This window comes from Sorex fumeus, unplaced genomic scaffold, assembly GCF_029834395.1.
Source record: "Sorex fumeus unplaced genomic scaffold, SorFum_2.1 ptg000024l, whole genome shotgun sequence".
In the NCBI taxonomy this organism is placed as follows: domain Eukaryota; kingdom Metazoa; phylum Chordata; class Mammalia; order Eulipotyphla; family Soricidae; genus Sorex; species Sorex fumeus.
Genome location: NW_026606081.1, coordinates 42,579,745 through 42,598,378, shown reverse-complemented (window position 1 = coordinate 42,598,378; position 18,634 = coordinate 42,579,745). Strand labels below are relative to the sequence as shown.

General features: G+C 37.8%; 1 protein-coding gene and 1 non-coding gene across 3 annotated transcripts in view; one reads left to right on the top strand and one right to left on the bottom strand.

Annotated features, from left to right (window-relative positions):
- The window catches only part of WDR17 (WD repeat domain 17), a 66,740-nt gene that overhangs the window by 25,342 nt on the left and 22,764 nt on the right, over nt 1-18,634 (bottom strand). For both annotated transcript variants that reach the window (XM_056114004.1, XM_056114005.1), the window contains exons 8-17: nt 16,686-16,854; nt 15,345-15,436; nt 11,989-12,071; nt 10,022-10,108; nt 7,172-7,336; nt 5,749-5,951; nt 4,156-4,305; nt 3,938-4,068; nt 3,515-3,640; nt 2,278-2,433 (exon numbers count right to left, since the gene is read on the bottom strand). In XM_056114004.1, coding sequence (XP_055969979.1) covers nt 2,278-2,433; nt 3,515-3,640; nt 3,938-4,068; nt 4,156-4,305; nt 5,749-5,951; nt 7,172-7,336; nt 10,022-10,108; nt 11,989-12,071; nt 15,345-15,436; nt 16,686-16,854 — 1,362 coding nt within the window. The remainder of the gene's footprint in view (nt 1-2,277; nt 2,434-3,514; nt 3,641-3,937; nt 4,069-4,155; nt 4,306-5,748; nt 5,952-7,171; nt 7,337-10,021; nt 10,109-11,988; nt 12,072-15,344; nt 15,437-16,685; nt 16,855-18,634) is intronic.
- On the top strand, nt 17,001-17,123 carry LOC130023825 (small nucleolar RNA SNORA27). The gene has a single exon (XR_008792495.1). It is a non-coding gene; the product is annotated as a small nucleolar RNA SNORA27 (small nucleolar RNA).

Genomic DNA, 18,634 nt, shown 5'->3' with positions numbered 1-18,634 from the left:
TTTTATTCCAACTAAAAGTGACTTTAAATTTTGTATGCAGGGGCTGGAGAGATAGCACAGCGGGTAGGGCGTTTGCCTTGCACGCGGCCAACCCGGGTTCGATTCCCAGCATCCCGTATGGTCCCCTGAGCACCGCCAGGAGTAACTCCTGAGGGCAGAGCCAGGAGTAACCCCTGTGCATTGCCGGGTGTGACCCAAAAAGAAAAAAAAAATTTTGTACGCACAAAGAAAGAATGTTCTATTAGAATGTGTTTATTCCTTTCCTCCTTGACTTCGTTTGATTTGGGGGCCATACCTCATGGTGCTAATACCTTCCTCCTGGCTCCGTGGTCAGGTCTCACTTCTGCCAGTGCTCAGGGACCCGATGCAGTGCTGGAAAGTGCACAAGGGACAGCCACAAGCTTATCCCCTTCTCTCTCTATGGCCCAGCTTTTTTGAAAGAGGCATGGGGAGTGTCAGGTGTGCATTCTAGGGATGCCCATCCCTGGCCTCTCCTAGAATTCTGATGTTCTTGATGTTCTTTAAAAATAGTAACATTTACCTCAAACCTTTACTTCTTTACAAGTAAAAATTTTACATTTCTCCTATATTACTTTTTAGTCTGCAATGCTGTATCAATTTTTAGTAAATCACACATTCTATTATTTTAGGTCAAGCAGTGACTCATTGTCTCTAATGGATGGGAAAATTAAAGGGAAAGTTAAATTTAAGTATGACATATTTTAATGTAACTTTTTAATTTTACTTTATAGTATCTGTGTGTTCTTAACATCATACTTTGGAATCATAAAATTATCCAGCCTAGTATTTTTGAATACTATTTTGAATAGTATTTTGGGCTGGAGCCATAGCACAGCGGGTAGGGAGTTTGCCTTGCACATGGTCAACCCGGGTTCGATTCCTGCATCCCTCTTGGAGAGCCAGGCAAGCTACTGAGAGTATCCCACCCTCATGGCAGAACCTGGCAAGCTACCATGGCGTATTCAATATGCCAAAAACAATAACGAGTCTCACAGTGGAGACGTTAACTAGTTCCCGCTTGAGCAAATCAATGAACAATGGGAGGACAGTGCTACAGTATTTTTTAAAGTAATCTATAAAATGAGTTCATGTGCATCTACAATTTACAGTGGTACAAAAAAGCTTTTGAACTAAAGTATGCATGCAGGAAAAATAAAAACTTAAATTTTTAAATTACTGAATATATCCAAGTAACCAGGATCTATCAGAATTCTCTCTGCAATTTTGTTCCATTTTGTTTACGATCCATCTCTCAACGGATACCACCATTCAGAATTATTTTAAAAGCACAGATTTACCCTAACCTACTTTCGGTAAAGTTTGTTATTATGATTCAGTCCTTATAAAAATCAGAATATGCCTTAAGAGTATCTTTTAACAGATGATCCTCAGTGGAAACCTTTCTTCTAGCCAATGTGAAATTTATTCGTGAGAAATAGTGTTAGTAAGTGAATTCTCTGTGGTTAAACTAGCCAGCATAATGATTTTTAAGGAATCACAGCTTCTAGGCTGGGGCAAGGGTTTTCAAACTTTGGCATGCAGGAGAATATCCTGGAGGGAGTATAAAAGCGCAGATGGTAGTGTTCTAGCCCTAGTACTTTTTTCCCCCAATTTACAAAAAATTCTTTACTTTCTTTTTTTTTTTAGACTTACAAGCTTCCGTGATTGCGTTCCAGTCAAACAATGTTCAAGTACCTACCCCTCCATCAGTGCCCATTCTCCACCACCAATGTTCCCAGTATCCCTCCCCCCACCCCCACCCCTTCCCACCCCCGTCTCTGAGGCAGGCACATTCCCTCTTACTCTCTCTGTCCTTTGGGTGTTACGGTTTGCAATACTGGTATCAAGTTAGCCCCAGTATTTCTGATTTTATAAATTTGGGATAGAAAATAGGTGCCTAGCAGGTTCGCAAGGAATTGTTGATGCCACCTGCCTGGAAATCTTTTCTAGTGTAATATATATTCCCAATAACTGTTGGCAACAGTTATTCCAGGTATAATTAGGCCTGGAAATTAAACAAGTTTCAAATCTAGCTCATATCAAATACTTAGACTACTTTGTAATTAAGTCACATTATCAGGGCTGGAGAGACAGCAGAGTGGGTAAGGGGCCCGCTGACCATGTTAGCTGCCTGACATCCCATATGGTTCCGAGAGCACCTCAGGAGTGATTCCTGAGTGCAGAACCAGGAGTGAACCCTGAGCAGAGTCAGGTGACCCCCCCAACACCAAATAAATAAATAAAAATTCACATTACCTCTCCCAGTTCAATCATAAGCTCGCAATATCTCTGAATTTGTCCTAGCCTCAAGTGTATTTCAGCAGCTTCCTTCAGTCTCTCCTCTTTAGTTGGGGCACCAATGCCACCACCAAATTTAGACATCTTGACAGTGGTTAGCTCTTGGGCTTCAGACTGGTTTAAAAGAAAACAGATATTCCTAAATTTTGTCATAAAAACAAATGATCAGAAAAGCATTGCAGCAAATCATGCTTTAACTGTATGTAATAATGGAAATTAAATATTCTTACAAATTATTACTATTTCTTAATAAACTATCATAGTTTTTAAAACATAATATTTTGGTATGGATGAGGAAGAGGGCACGGTCACGGTCACGGTCCTCCTGTTGTTCATCGATTTGCTCGAGCTGGCCCAGTAATGTCTCCATTCGAGACTTTGTTGTTACTGTGTTTGGCATATCGAATACATTACGGGTAGCTTGCCTGGCTCTGCCATGTGGGTGAGATACTCTCGGTAGCTTGCCGGGCTTTCGGAGAGGGGCGGAGGAATCGAACTCAGGTCGGCACGTTGGCTGCGTGCAAGGCAAACGCCCTACTGCTGTGCTATTGCTCGAGAGGCTGAAAATCACTGTCCTCAAAACTCTCAGGCACTGTGGATATACAGTTCAGGAGCCATGAGGTAATGAGTAACAAAGTGTAAAGAAGTAGTGAAAAAGATACATAAGGGGCTTGAGTAAAAATAAACTACTGTCTAACTCTTAAATATTGCCTGGAAACAGCTTTACATGGATGCCAGACAATATTTATAAATCATTATGTGTTCAGTTGGTGATTATACTTCTTTATGAAAGTAAGTTTCGGGGGCCGGAGAGATAGTAGTGTGGGCAGGCTCTTGCCTTGTATATAGTCAACCCAGGTTTGATCCCCAGCACCCTCTACTACAGAGGGTAAGGTGCCTGCCTTAACTATTAAAATATAGTTAAGATTAAATCGAATGCTATTAAATGTTAATGCCATTATTGAAATAGTTACTTCTGAGCACTATCAGAAGTTATCCTTGAAGGGCTGGAGCAATAGTACAGCAGGTAGGGTGTTTGCCTTGCATGTGGCCAACCCGGGTTCAATTCTCAGCATCCCATATGGTCCCTCTCACTCATTTTAACTCTAAGTTTAATCATGAAAACTTAAAAAAATTATTTTAATAGAGAAAAGTCATTTAAAAAAATTTTTGAGACATCACACTACATACTTACAGTTCTAAATTTAATCAGATGTTTCAAATGCATTATTCCTTTTCGGTAATTATGAGGAAGTAAGCTATCGTCTTGCCCTTTGATTACAGCAACTAAATTCCATAAATTGCCACTGACGCCTGGAGGCTGAGGAGACACAGATTTAATGAATACATACCTCAGAGTGGATTGTTACTTCAAAACTATGACATAGGAATATTTAAAGTTAAAAATCAGTGGTAAAAAATAACAATGGCATCATTAAAATATAAAATTATTTTAATAAAATAAACATGCCATTTCATGCTTTTGGTTACCAAAGTAGATTATGTTCAGAGTGACTTGTGAATTGGGATGAGGCAATTTAGTGGTAGGATGATAGTGGGTATAATGATTCATTTGGCTCAGAGAAAAATGTTCATGTTTAATTGCTATAATACTCACTGATAAACATTCTGAAAACCACCTTAGTTTCTTCACTCGAGAATTACCGGTTAACTTCTCTATTTCTTGTTTAATATCTCTTGACACTTTACCACACAGTAGAGGAGGCGTACCTTGTTCAATAGCATAGTCTGGAGAATTGACATAAGTCAGTGAGAAAAAATCACTTATAAAATAAGCGTGTGAAGGAAAATGTAATACATGTGTATTTTCAATACCAGTGTTCCCGAAGATTTCTTCCCAAGATCTGTCTGCCAGAATATTTATATATAAAGGCGTAATTAAAGGTGTTAATGACCAGAGTCTCACTGTGGAATCACGGGAGCAAGAGGCCATCGTGAAAGGGCGGCTGGGATGACAGGTTAACCCTGGTGGGAAGAATAAGCCTATTTGAATTGAAGCAACAGTGGAAAAAACTTTTTTTTTTAGTTCTTTATCAGCTTAGAAGATGAGATTATAGACAACTAGAAGATTCACAGAATGATAATACTTTATCTCAAATTAAAATGGCATTATCTGGGTTTGGTAAATGATCCTTAATTTTTTACTCTCTGACCACTTATTTTTCATTGTATTCCTAAATTTTATGAAAACTAAGGTTGAGCAGAAAAAGAGAAATTTCCTAATGTCTTTTTCTCATGCGCTCTTGACCTCACCCAAGGACTGCCATTCATGAGCTCTTGAACATGAGAATGTTTCCTGGGACTGTAAAAATTTAAAGATTTTTCATTTCAATTGTACCTCATAAAACTACAGAATTGAAATTTTGAGGAAATAGGTCACTATCTTAACTGAAAGTATAAACATGTAATAACATCTTATTCTATTCTCTATATGTGAATATATTAATATATTAATCTCAGTTGATGAAGCAGAAGACAACCAATCATAATACCAACAAGGCATACTGTAATATGAGAGATGGCAATAAGGGCAAGTGGGAGAGATGCTATTAGATGATGAGTGAAGTACCTTTCCATTCAGAATATTAAGGAATGGGATTTTCCTCAGTATTCAGTACCACACTATTTCAACTGGAAAGACACTGCGGCAAAGAATACGATTAAAATGGTATGTTGGTGTTATACTCTAAAAATTATTTTAAATGATTTCTTCTCTTTTATATGAAGGCTCCATGATTTACACTACTGTGACAGTTTCTTGCAAACACTGTCCCAATACCACACTCTTCACCCGAGCATACACTCCCTCCCACCAATGTCTCCAGAACCTACTGACTGACTCGTATTAAGGTATGGGTGCTACAATGAATAAAGTGATGTGCAGATAAAAGAAATATAATTTACCATGCTCAGATAATTATATTACATTTCAATGTTTTATTAAAAACAGAAACAAAACACTCCCCATAAGTAACCAAGAATAAAGAAATGGCTCTATTCTTCATTTATTTGTATGTTATATCACTTTAATTAGCATTCAAAATTCTGCTCCTCAACCTATGGCTGGAATTTGTGAGTGCCTGTAATAAAGGCACAGAGGAAAATCTAAGCTGTGCAAGTAAGTATCTATACGGGAATATGTGATTCAACTGTGTATATAGAAACACAAATACACTTGCAGTCAGGAATCAGATACCACAGAGTTAATTATATTAATCATCTCTTAACTTTGATGATATCTTCCATTAGTTTTTCGGTGCATTCTGATATTTCAATAAAAAACATACAGAGCTTCCAATGAGAAAAGTCTCATTTTGAAATAAAACACTGAAGTCTTCAAAAATACTATATCACTCATGCATTATAAACACTGTCAGTATACTGAAATAACTATCCATAAAAATTTACCGTATACATCTGCACCATGGTCATATACCGTATCCAGACAGGTCCCTTCTCGAGTGTCCCAGGCTTTTATAGTATAGTCCCAGCTGCCAGATATGAGCAGATATGGAATCTCGGTATTCCACATCAATCCCCTCACTGGTGCAGTGTGGCCGCTCAGAATATTTATGCACGTATCTTGAGTATAATCCCAAATTCGAACAGAACTGAAATAAAAGAATATTATGCATAAAATAAGATTCAAATTATAGTCTAAAGTATTAATACATTTTTTAAAAATCTGCTTTTCTATTGAGTCACTGTGAGATAAACAGTTACAAAGTTGTGACTGGGTTTCAGTCCTACAAGGTTGGAACACCTACCCCTTCACAGATGTAGAACACAATGATATTATTAGTATATTACAAAGGCATTTATGTTCCAAGATACATTTTTTCTCCTCTTTATAGCATATAGAAAGGAACATTTAACTAGGCTAGAGTTAACTAGTCCTATATATATTTCCTTTTACTATTCCTGTTGTTGCTATTGTAGCACTGTCGCACTGTCGTCCCATTGTCCTGTTGTTCATCAATTTGCTCGAGTAGGCACCAGTAATATCTCCATTGTAAGACTTGTTGTTACTGTTTTTTGTTATATCGAATACACCATGAAAGTTTGCCAGGCTCTGCCATGCAGGCAGGATACTCTCGGAAGCTTGCCAGGCTCTTAGAGAGGAACGGAGAAATCAAACCTGGGTTGGCCTCATGCAAGGCAAATGATCTACCCGCTGTGCTATCGTTCCAGTCCTAGTAGTGTCAATAAATATTCCATGGTAAGCTAAATAAATTAGGACATAGAAATGACTTTGAGAATACTATTCAGTAATGCCAAAAAAAAAGAAAGAATGCTTTTGGTTGAATACAAGTTGCTACTTGCTAATAGTCTACTTCTTTAAAATTTTTCTTATTTACTTATATAAAATGGGCTGGAGGGGCTGGAGCGATAGCACAGCAGGTAGGGTATTTGCCTTGCATGCGGCCAACCCAGATTCGATTCCCAGCATCCTATATGGTTCCCCGAGCACTGCCAGGAGTAATTCCTGAGTGCACGAGCCAGGAGTAACCCCTGTGCAACGCCAGGTGTGACCCAAAAAGCCAAAAAAAAAAAGCTGGAGCAATAGCCACATGGCAAAGCCTGGCAAACTACACATGACGTATTTGATATGCCAAAAACAGTAACAACAAGTCTCACAATTTGTTGTGAGACGTTACTGGTGCCCACTCAAGCAAATTGAGGAAAACAAGAGAACAGTGCTAAAGTGCTACTTATATAAAATATTATATTTAAAATACTATTATTTAAAATATGACTTATTTGCTACTATAAATGATGTTTATGATTTTAAAGACTAGAAAATGAGATCCCTAAAGAGTCTTCGATATACCCATCGTCAGAGCCACTGCAGAGAATCCCCTCCCTCAGCGGAGACCATCGCACGTGGAAGACTTTGGCGGTGTGGCCACTAAACACTTTCAAAGGTTGATCAGAGCTGGTTGCTACATAATACACACGGACATTTTTGTCTTCACAGCCAGTTGCTATCATGTCTCTGGAATAATATCAACAGCAAGTTAAAATAACAAAAGCTATAGACTCAAAGCTTTAAAATTATTTCTTACTTCTTTTATATTTTGAGGCAGTAGGATCTTAAGAAGAGCCACCAATGGTGGCTGATGAGATTGGCTTACACCTTAAGCAAACCATCAAGTATTACACATCCTAACCAACTGGGAAACGTTTTTCTGTGATAAGGCTACAAAGAAGCGATGCTTCCCAACCAAAGTTTAGAAAGACTTCCCTCCCACCAGGGTTCCTCATGTGATGGCATGTCAACTGACCTGGCTTCCATTCTTTTTGGTGGCTTATCTGTCTCACATAACTAAGGAGTCTCTAGAAATGAATATGTGGCTATAGTCTTTTAATCACAATCACAATCACAACCATCCTGTTGTTCGTCGATTACCTCGAGCAGGCCCCAGTAACGTCTCCTTCATCATAGCCCTGAGTTTTTTTAAAAAGTGCCATATTCAAGGCTCTTTCAGGTTTAGGAGTATGAGACCCATCGTTGTTACTGGTATTTGGCATATTGGGTACGCCACGGGGAGTTTGCCGGACTCTGCCTTGTGGGCAGGTTACATTCGGTAGCCTTTTAATAATCTGGATTATTCTTTGCAAAGTGACAGTAAGATAAGTAAAAGTTTCTACCTTCATAGTAATGATTGAAATGATGTTAAAAAAAATTAGGACTAGAAAGAAATGTGGAAATTCTGTATGTGCCAGGATATTCTCACTGAGAAATATTTACTCAATCATATAAACTTGGAAATGCACACAAGTTGGATCCAATAAAACCCTTCCGAAAACTTTAATTTGTTGACTATTGTCACATGGATTAAATATTTATATTTAAGTCAACATGCATTAAGTAAATCAGTTTATAACTCACATGTGAATATGTAAAATTGAAAATTATCTCTGTCCAAGGTCCTATGAAAAATAGGCCAGTTTCTGGATGTGAAAAAAAAATATATCTTAAGTAATAGAAATATGTACATGTATATATTAGAATATTACATATGTATGAAATCTTGGAAATAAAGCCATTCAAAGAATGTACATACAGACATCCAAATTATAAACTTAAGAGATATCTTATGAACAAACTTTTATAAGTTAAGGATGATTTTCAATGATCTGAGATGCTAAGAGGACATGGATACAGCAATTAGAACACATCACTTTCAATGGTAAATTTAGTGTAGTATGGACAGAGGACAGAGATCTCCAAGCCTGCACAGTTTGGGACTGGACCTGCCAGTAACTAGACAGTTACACCCACCAACTGCCGTGTAACTCCAACAACGGCCAGGATCCAGAGATCATCACACTCAGCTCCTGGGAGAGAACAAGACAGAGTCTCCTACCCTATGCCTGACTGTCTCCACCAGGGCCCAACAGCTGAAGACCACCGAGGCCCAGCCAAGGCCATGCTGGGAGCACTCTCCACACACTTGGATGAGCCTCACGCATAAAAGAACTGACAGAAGAACCCAGGTGTGTGGGACCCGGGGCTGAGATCTCCAAGCCTGCACAGTTTGGGACTGGACCTGCCAGTAACTAGACAGTTACACCCACCAACTGCCGTGTAACTCCAACAACGGCCAGGATCCAGAGATCATCACACTCAGCTCCTGGGAGAGAACAAGACAGAGTCTCCTACCCTATGCCTGACTGTCTCCACCAGGGCCCAACAGCTGAAGACCACCGAGGCCCAGCCAAGGCCATGCTGGGAGCACTCTCCACACACTTGGATGAGCCTCACGCATAAAAGAACTGACAGAGGAACCCAGGTGTGTGGGACCCGGGGCTGAGATCTCCAAGCCTGCACAGTTTGGGACTGGACCTGCCAGTAACTAGACAGTTACACCCACCAACTGCCGTGTAACTCCAACAACGGCCAGGATCCAGAGATCATCACACTCAGCTCCCGGAAGCGCGCGGCCGCATTCGCGGCTGCGCGACATCTTATCATCTCATTCCTAATTTGGTCAAACTGACAGGCTACCAAATGTAACATGCCCACACGGCAGAGTCTGGCAAACTCCCCGTGGTATACCCAATATGCCAAATACCAGTAACAATGATGGGTCTCATTCTCCTAACCCTGAAAAAGCCTTGAATATGGCACTTTAAAAAAAAAAAATCTCAGGGCTAGGATGAAGAAGACGTTACTGGCACCTGCTCGAGGCAATCGACGAACAACAGGGTGGTCGTGATCGTGATGGACAGAGGTTGATTTTCAGTTATACACATCTGAAACTTATATAACGTTATACTGCAATATAAAAATACCACGAAAAAAGAAAAACTTAAAACAAATAAAATATATTATTATTGGTAGTAAAGATAGTAAATCTGAACAAAAGCATCATTTTTTAAAAATAATTTTCTAACTAATAAGCATACTGTCTTAATATCACATTTTGATTTTACTGGCCAAACACTTGTTAATACTACAATAATTTAGAACAATTCTGTTAGTCACATATAAGGAAAATTTCAATTCATTTTGTATATTCAACAAATAATTACTAAATACTAGAATATGCATTTAATAAAGGCACCATGGTTGCGAATTTGGAGCTTACAGTTTTCTTATATCATGCTGCAAATCATATATGGGGAAAATGTACATAATATTGGAGCCACATATCACCTATATCCAATCACTTACTTGTTGTTTTGGCTCCAGTCACAACCAAACACCGCAGCTGGATGTTTGTATTTGTGTAGCACTTTACCATCAATTGTTCGAATGATACTGAAATAAGTATGCCATGTTAAAAAAAAAGCAACAAATTACTCAAGGGTTTCAATTAAAACTAGGTTTGAAATAACAACAGGAGACAACTTTGAAAGTTCATAATTCAACATTTCAGGATAAACATTTCAGAATATATGACACAAACATTTCAGGTATAGAACTAGTGTGTGAAGTGTAAGGAACATTTAAGAGTATTCTACTATTACCTGCTATGAGAATATTTGTCATATAATAATTATAATATACATACAGCAGTTTAATGTGACAAATATTTAAGTAATTTATTTTATAGAAACTAATTGAGAAAATATTTTAGTTATATATTTTAAAACAATGTGTGTATTTAGTTTCCAACTTGAAAAATTTAACAGTTCAAAATTTGTGTTTTAAGCAACATATGGACAATGTTGGTTTTTGTATTTACCAAACCAAATACAAATTATGTAATTTTTAATATATATTTCTTATTTCTAAGTTTTGGCATTATTTTGATATGTTTTATGGCATATTTTTAGTAATACAACTAATACAGCTAGAAGTTTGAGGACACTTTATCCCCGACACTTTAAGTACAAAAGAAGCTCAGCACCCTTCTCTCCTGTTACCACATTGCAAAGGCTGTCGACGGCATTAGATATTAAAATACATCAAGTATAAATAGAAGTATTAGAGTTTAAAATTATTTGGGAAAGGTCCTTTTTGGCAGCTTTAGGACATCAAAACTCCTGAATGTATTGAGGAGTGGTATAGTAGATGCCTAAAAACGTGTGGTTATTACAATTTTTATCAAATAGTATCCTTGTATTTTCATATAAAGAAAAATTAATTATATAACAATAAGGAAAACTCAGTTACATCTTGCTTATTGGTTACCTATCATGTTAGTTAGTAGTATTTTTCAAGTGAAAAGTCATTTCCAACGTCAAAGTTTAGCAGTCCAAATCTGTATTTTAAACAACATAACTACAACGTTGGTCACATGTACTTATCATACCGAATTCAAATGATATAATTTGGATTATATAATTTGTTAATGCCATTAATTTAGGCAATGCTACTTATGAAAATGATTAATTTCCTAATAAATATATTTAGTTTTAGCTACTGCATTTTCAACAGAAATAAAGAATGAGGGTGAGAAAACCGGGCTTAATGTAACATAATCCAGCAGGAGACAAATTTTATACTTTGCAATCACAATGAGTGTCTTTAACATGAGTCCACACCTAGAGTCATGTGCCCACACCCATAGTTACATGATAGCATGAGTTCATCAAAACCTTTTCCTATTCAAAGGCAGCTTTTTATATGTTTTTACTTACAAAGCTACATGTTTCTGACACTTAACAAATCATTGAAGCACATATGCAAGGTGAGAGGAGTTAATTAGTTTCTTAAATAGGCATTTCTCATATGCATTATTTTAGTCCTCCTTGCAAAGACTGCCTGTGACTTCACAAATAATACTACTACAAAACCATGAACAAATTTCTACAGATTTTGACAGCACTTGCTAAATCTTCATTAACTTGTCAGTCTAAACACCATCCGCTGGGAAAGGTGATGAAAATTACTTATTTGTAAAATGTCCTTGAAGTTTCTTTGATACAATTCGGTCTTTAAATTAAAATTCTGTACTATTTTCACTTCATAAAGTAAATGAGTTTATTTTTAAATAATATTGCAGTGTTATTTATGATGGACATATTGTAGCAACATAACATATCTACACGGGTTTTTAAGTAACACCTATGACAATTGATAGAGCTATATAAACAGAATCTCAGTGCTATCATGATACATTAGTATTACCAAACACATATTATATCCATAGATGTGTATCTTTTTTTGATGTAATTTAATGTCATATCACTTACCAGAAGCCATCACCACTGCACGTTGCTATTCTCTTGGAATCTTTATGACTCCAGGCAATGCAGAATATTCCATTTTTCCCATGCTTCAAAAAATTCAAAATACCTATCAATAAGAAGTAATTCACCTCTTTTTTTCTTATTTATTCACTTCTAAGCATTACTTTTTTCCTCTTATTTTTATACTTCTAAGCATTACTTATTTATTTACTTCTAAGCATCACTTAGGATGCATGTTAACATTCTACGCATGTTTGGTGATGCTAACGGACATTTTGGGGGGTCAGTTGTAGAAAGCTACACTGTAATAAAGTGTCAGACTGTCACACTTAAGAAACAAAATCAAGATTTATGACATAAATTGGGTGGCTTTATTTCTTTTTGTGGACATAGATAAGGCAAATTTTCTTCCTAACTTATTTGTAAAATTAGATCATGTTTAGTCTTTCTTTCCTTAATCACAAGCTTGCTTTTTTTTTAACCTCTACAGAGGTCAAGGTGATGATTTATAAAGATGAATGCAAGTGAAGAGTTTCTTTATTCATTCCATTTAGGGGGCAGGGGCTTTGTGCTAGCTCCTAGGAAATTCCTAGGAAACGTCCTTACAGCTCTGTCAATATTTCAGTCAAGCTGGAGCTATTAGTTCTCTACCTATTGATTGTCACAGATTGAACCCATTGAACATGGATCATAGGTCCGGCAGGGAATGTTTGGAAAGGTAAGACTCGATGGCAGACATGTCCTTGATGCTAAGACACAAGGCTGCTGGGACTAGCAGTGTGTCCGCTAGTACTCATGGGCAGATACTTTAGTCATAAAATGCCAAGACAAGATGGCATTAAAGAAATCAACAGACGTGACACCTCAGGAAAAATTAGGCATTTGAAAATAGGTCAAAGGTTTCCTTTTCAGGTTTCTTCTTGTCTTCCTCCTTAATACTCTCAATAGTATTAGGGAATGAGTATTTGACTATGAAAATAGGTCGAAGGTTTCCTTTTCAGGTTTCTTCTTGTCTTCCTCCTTAATACTCTCAATAGTATTAGGGAATGAGTATTTGACTATGAAAATAGGTCGAAGGTTTCCTTTTCAGGTTTCTTCTTGTCTTCCTCCTTAATACTCTCAATAGTATTAGGGAATGAGTATTTGACTATGAAAATAGGTCGAAGGTTTCCTTTTCAGGTTTCTTCTTGTCTTCCTCCTTAATACTCTCAATAGTATTAGGGAATGAGTGTTATCCTGGTGATAGGGAAGGCCAGAAGGCAGGGTTGGGGTGTTGCTTATCTGAGAGTATTGCTGCTATGCAGAGAGAAGGAAGGATATTAACTACCACCTTTCACCTTTCTGGCATATCGAATACCGAGAGTATTCGATATGCCAGACACAGTAACAACAAAGTCTCCAATGGAGACGTTACTGGGCCCGCTCGAGCAAATCGACGATCAACGGGAGGGCCTTTACCTTTACCTTTTACCTTTCACCAAATTTTCCCTTGGAGAACAAAAGTGTTTTTTAGCAATTTGTAAAGTTTTCTTCAAACTACACTTGCTGAGGCCCAGAGATAATACAGTGAGTTTGATTCTGGTCATCATTGAGTCCCCTGCGATCATAGGGTGTGGTTTCAGAGCTTCCTTCACCGACCCCACAACTCCAATCCTAGTGCCTGGACAGCATTCTTGGGCTTGGCCTTGAAAAGACCATTGGGGTGACTTGATATCATGCCTACAGGCCTCTGAATTGAACTGCCACTGGGTTGGCCAAGACTCAACAGTGGGTGCCTTCAACCTCGTAAGCATTCTTGGGAGTCCCTCCAAAATACTACAGTTGCTGTATTACTTTAGAGCCCTCTCCAAATATTAAGGATGCCTGATCCTAACAAAGATAAATACTATATAGGATTTCAAAGCCTCAAACACACATATTTCATGCAAGTTTTATATTGATCAGTTTCAACAGCAATAATTTTCAATAAATGAAATTTCAGGATAATAAGACAATCTGAGATTCTAATAATATTCCTCTTCATTTGTATTTAACCACTCGGCCATCGCTGCCACAGCGGTAGGGCATTCGCCTTACAAGCGGCCAACATGGCCGACCCGAGTTCGATTCCTCCGCCCCTCTCGGAGAGCCCGGCAAGCTACCGAGAGTATCCGATATGCCAGACACAGTAACAACAAAGTCTCCAATGGAGACGTTACTGGGCCCGCTCGAGCAAATCGACGATCAACGGGAGGGCCTTTACCTTTTACCTTTTACCTTGTATTTAACATACTAAATTGAGGTAACATTTGTTTTCCAAATATTACTGCAACTCTGTATCTCATTCCTACTTTGGACAAACTTGCAGGCTATCGAATGTAGCCTGCCCACAGGGCAGAGTCTGGCAAACTCCCCGTGGCGTACCAAATATGCCAAATACCAGTAACAATGATGGGTCTCATTCTCCTAAAGAGCCTTGAATATAATCTCGGGGCTAGGATGAAAGAGACGTTACTGGGGCGTGCTCGAGGCAATCGATGAATAACAGGATGATGAATGAATGAATGAAAAGTTAAACGTTAAGCAGAAGTCAAACGATGTTCTGTACCACTATAAATAGGAAGAGGGGAGTTTATTGTTGAAATATTAGGTTCACAGCAATAAAATTATTTTGCTTCTGTCAATAGCTAATTAGTAATAGTTCTTGTAAGCTGGGAATTGTTCTGAATTTACCCTTCTAATTATTCAATATTTTCCTAAATGATATTGTGGAAGATGATTCAGTTTCTTTGAACCATTTGTGTTCGTTGGGTGAATTTCTATACATCACACTAAGTTACACTCTTCAGAATTCATTTTAGCAGGTGAATTATCTTGGATTATTTTCTGAGAACACAGAACCACATGGATATTAACTACCCTATTAATTGGATTAACTGGGGTTCCACCCAGTGTTACTGGGGGTGCAGGAGGAATGAGTACAGTCATACCAGCGATGCTCAGACAACCAGCAAGCTGTGTGTGGGGTGTGTGGAAGCAAAGATGGATTTCAGGGTGTCAAGCTTGCTAGGCATGTAACCTACTATTCAAGTCATCTTCCTTGCCCTGATTAACTTTTATTATTATTTTTTTTTTTTGGTGACACCTGGTGACACACTCAGGGCTTACTCCTGGCTCTGCGCTAAGGAATTCCTCCTGACAAGGCTCAGGGACCATATGGGTTGCTCAGGATTGAACCTGGGTCAGCTGCATGCAAGGCAAGTATCCTACCTGCTGTAATACCTCTCTCTACTCCTATTAACTATGTTTTAATAAAGTAAATCATTAGGAAGCAGAAACAATGAAAGCTATAATGTTATTTAGCGATAAATATGTCTTACCTCATTAAACCGCTGTACCATCTTGCCCTTTTTAACATCCCAAATGAAAGCACCATTTCGGGAAGTTGCACCAGCAATACAATTTAAATCACCTTAGGAAAAAAATTGTCAAACATTATGGTAAATTCTATACACAAATGCAATTTTTATCAAAAAAACATTTTTTGGAAAAAAGAAAGATAAGATTCACAAAGTAAATCTCCATTTTTATAGTGAAGAATATCAAATGTATGTCAATGAAGAAAGAATATTATGATAAATGTATCTATTATCAAGCTAGATAATTATAAAAATTTTTGATTTATTTTTGTTTATAACCCCTACTGGACTTCTATGGGCTGGAGTGATAGCACAGCAGTAGGGCCTTTGCCTTGCACGCGGCTGGCCCAGCTGACCCGGGTTAGATTCCTCCACCCTTCTCAGAGAGCCCGGCAAGCTACCTAGAGAGAGTGTCTCGCCCGCACAGCATAGCCTGGCAAGCTACCCGTGACGTATTTGATATGCCAAACACAGTAACAAGTCTCCCAATGGAGACGTTACTGGGCCCGCTCGAACAAATTGATGAACAACGGGAGGGAGGACAGTGCAGTGCAGTGCAGTGCTACTGGACTTTTATGGAGAAAATATTGGAATTTTTATAGAATTATATGACCACAAACTATTACAATCTATACTCAGTCTTATGAATGTAGAAAGTACTATAATCTACAATATCTCATGAATGTATAATAATCCAGCAGAGAAAAATATGTATTAAAAAGTTTAGGAAGTAATATATTTTTGATTCATATGAAAAAACTGGAGCGATAGCACAGCGGTAGGGCGTTCGCCTTACAAGCGGCCAACATGGCCAACCCGAGTTCGATTCCTCCACCCCTCTCGGAGAGCCCGGCAAGCTACCGAGAGTATTCGATATGCCAGACACAGTAACAACAAAGTCTCCAATGGAGACGTTACTGGGCCCGCTCGAGCAAATCGACGATCAACGGGAGGGCCTTTACCTTTACCTTTATGAAAAAACTCAAGAAAAAATTTTATCAGGTAAAATGTATTATACCTTTAAAAGCATATCTATACAAATGTTCCTAAAACGATATTGTTCATGATCATGCAAGCTTCTTGTGCTGGTTTTTAATATTGCTACATCATGTAGAAGGACTCAAATCAAGTGCCTGCACCAAGCATAATCTATCCCTAAAACCATACAAAAATGGAGCTGAAAAAAATTTGCTTGTACAGTCACTTCAAGCAAAATTACACTGAGAGGAAAAAGATAATTCATGTGAAAAAAATAGTGAATTCATATAACTATACACTCAATTTTAATAAAATAATTCTTACCTGGAGCCCATGAAATAGAATAAATAACTCCTTCATTACCCGGGGAAGTATATATGGCTGTTAATGTGTTTATATCCCAAACTTTGATGGTGCCATCAAATGAAGCAGTTGCTAAAATATTGGGATCATCAGGTTTGAATTTGCAGTCAAAGATTGTTTCCACGTGTCCCTAAGAATGTAACATAAGATTGTCACAACTACTGGGGTAAATTCATGCTTTCTGTTAAAAAGCCATTGTATATAATCAGGATAATACACTTAATATGGTTAACCAAACATTAATACAAAATTGTTCAGGCAAGAAAGAAACAGACATGTCCCCCTCTCACTTTGTCAATTGGATTTATGTCTTTATTGATCATTTAAGTAGGGCAAAGGAAGTGTCCTTTTAGAACTCAAGCAAACTGGGTGTCTTGTATTCTGTTACAGGAAACAGCAAGGAAAAAGAAGAGTAGGAAAAAAGAAATAGAAAATAGAAAAAAGCCCACAGGGGCTGGAGTGATAGCACAGCAGGTAGGGCATTTGCCTTGCATGTGGCTGACCCGGGTTCGATTCCCAGAATCCCATATGATCCCCTGAGCACAACCAGGAGTAATTCCTGAGTACAGAGCCAGGAGTAACCCCTGTGCATCACCAAGTGTGACCAAAAACGAAAAAAAAAAACTCACAGAACTGGAATCACAGATATAATTAAAAATTCCCCCCATTTTTGTAACTTTGTATTTTATGCAGACTAAGAATTTATTCAGCCATAGTTCCTCAAATTAGCAACTAAATATACATATATGCAAACAACTTACTTTTCATTTTAAGTCAAAATACCTTTTCTAATCATTTATCACATAGGATGATCTATTAATTTATTAACAATGAGCCATTCAGAATTACTAGAGTATATTCTTATAATAAAATGAATAAATATAATGAAGAAAAAAACAAATGAAAAATCTCTTATTGTAAACATGTAAATTTTCTTTCTTTAAAATATCTGAGATACTCTCCAGAAAAACACCCCAAATTTGGCATAAAAAAGAAAAATGTATATGGGGGCAGAGTGATAACACAGTGGATAGGGCATTTGCCTTACATGTGGTTTAATCCCTAGCATCCTATATGGTCTCCTAAGCCCTACCAGGAGTGATCCCCGAGTGCCATGCAAGGAATAAGCCCTGAGCACAGCCAGGTGTGGCCCAAAAAGCAAGGGGAGAAAAGAATCTATCATGGCCTTGAATTCTTGAGTTGTAATTAATCTTTTTCCAAAATTTCCTAGCATGTTTAGTCTGAATTTAGAATACTTTCTCTTTTTGCATTATGATTTGGTTTCTAGTTGGATATTTCAAATATTCCAGTTGAATATCTATCATGATTTTTGGTTGGACACTAGACATATATATGAATTATCATTCTGTAGAATTTTAGAATCTGTATTCTAAAATTAGAATGAACTTTATATATAATTAAATCGCTGTCACTGTCCTCCCGTTGTTCATCAATTTGCTTGAGCGGGCCCAGTAACATTGTGAGACTTGTTGCTACTGTGTTTGGCATATTGAATACGCCACGGGTAGCTTGCCAGGCTTTGCCATGTGGGCAAGATACTCTCGGTAGCTTGCCAGGCTTTCTGAGAGGGGCAGAGGAATTGAACTTGGGTCGGCCTGGTCGGCCACATGCAAGGCAAATGCCCTACCCGCTGTGCTATTTGTCCAGCCCATATAATTATATGTCACATAGAATTATACAATGGACCGATATTCATATACTAATTATATGACATTAATACATCAATATAATTAATAAGCTAAAATTAATAAATTGATTATATAAATAAAATATATTAATGTATTCTACTTATGTAATATACATATTTCATACATATATTCCAGTTCAATCTGATGCCTGGTACCACATGGTCCCCGAGCATCACTAAATGCAGCCCAGGAGGCCCCCAG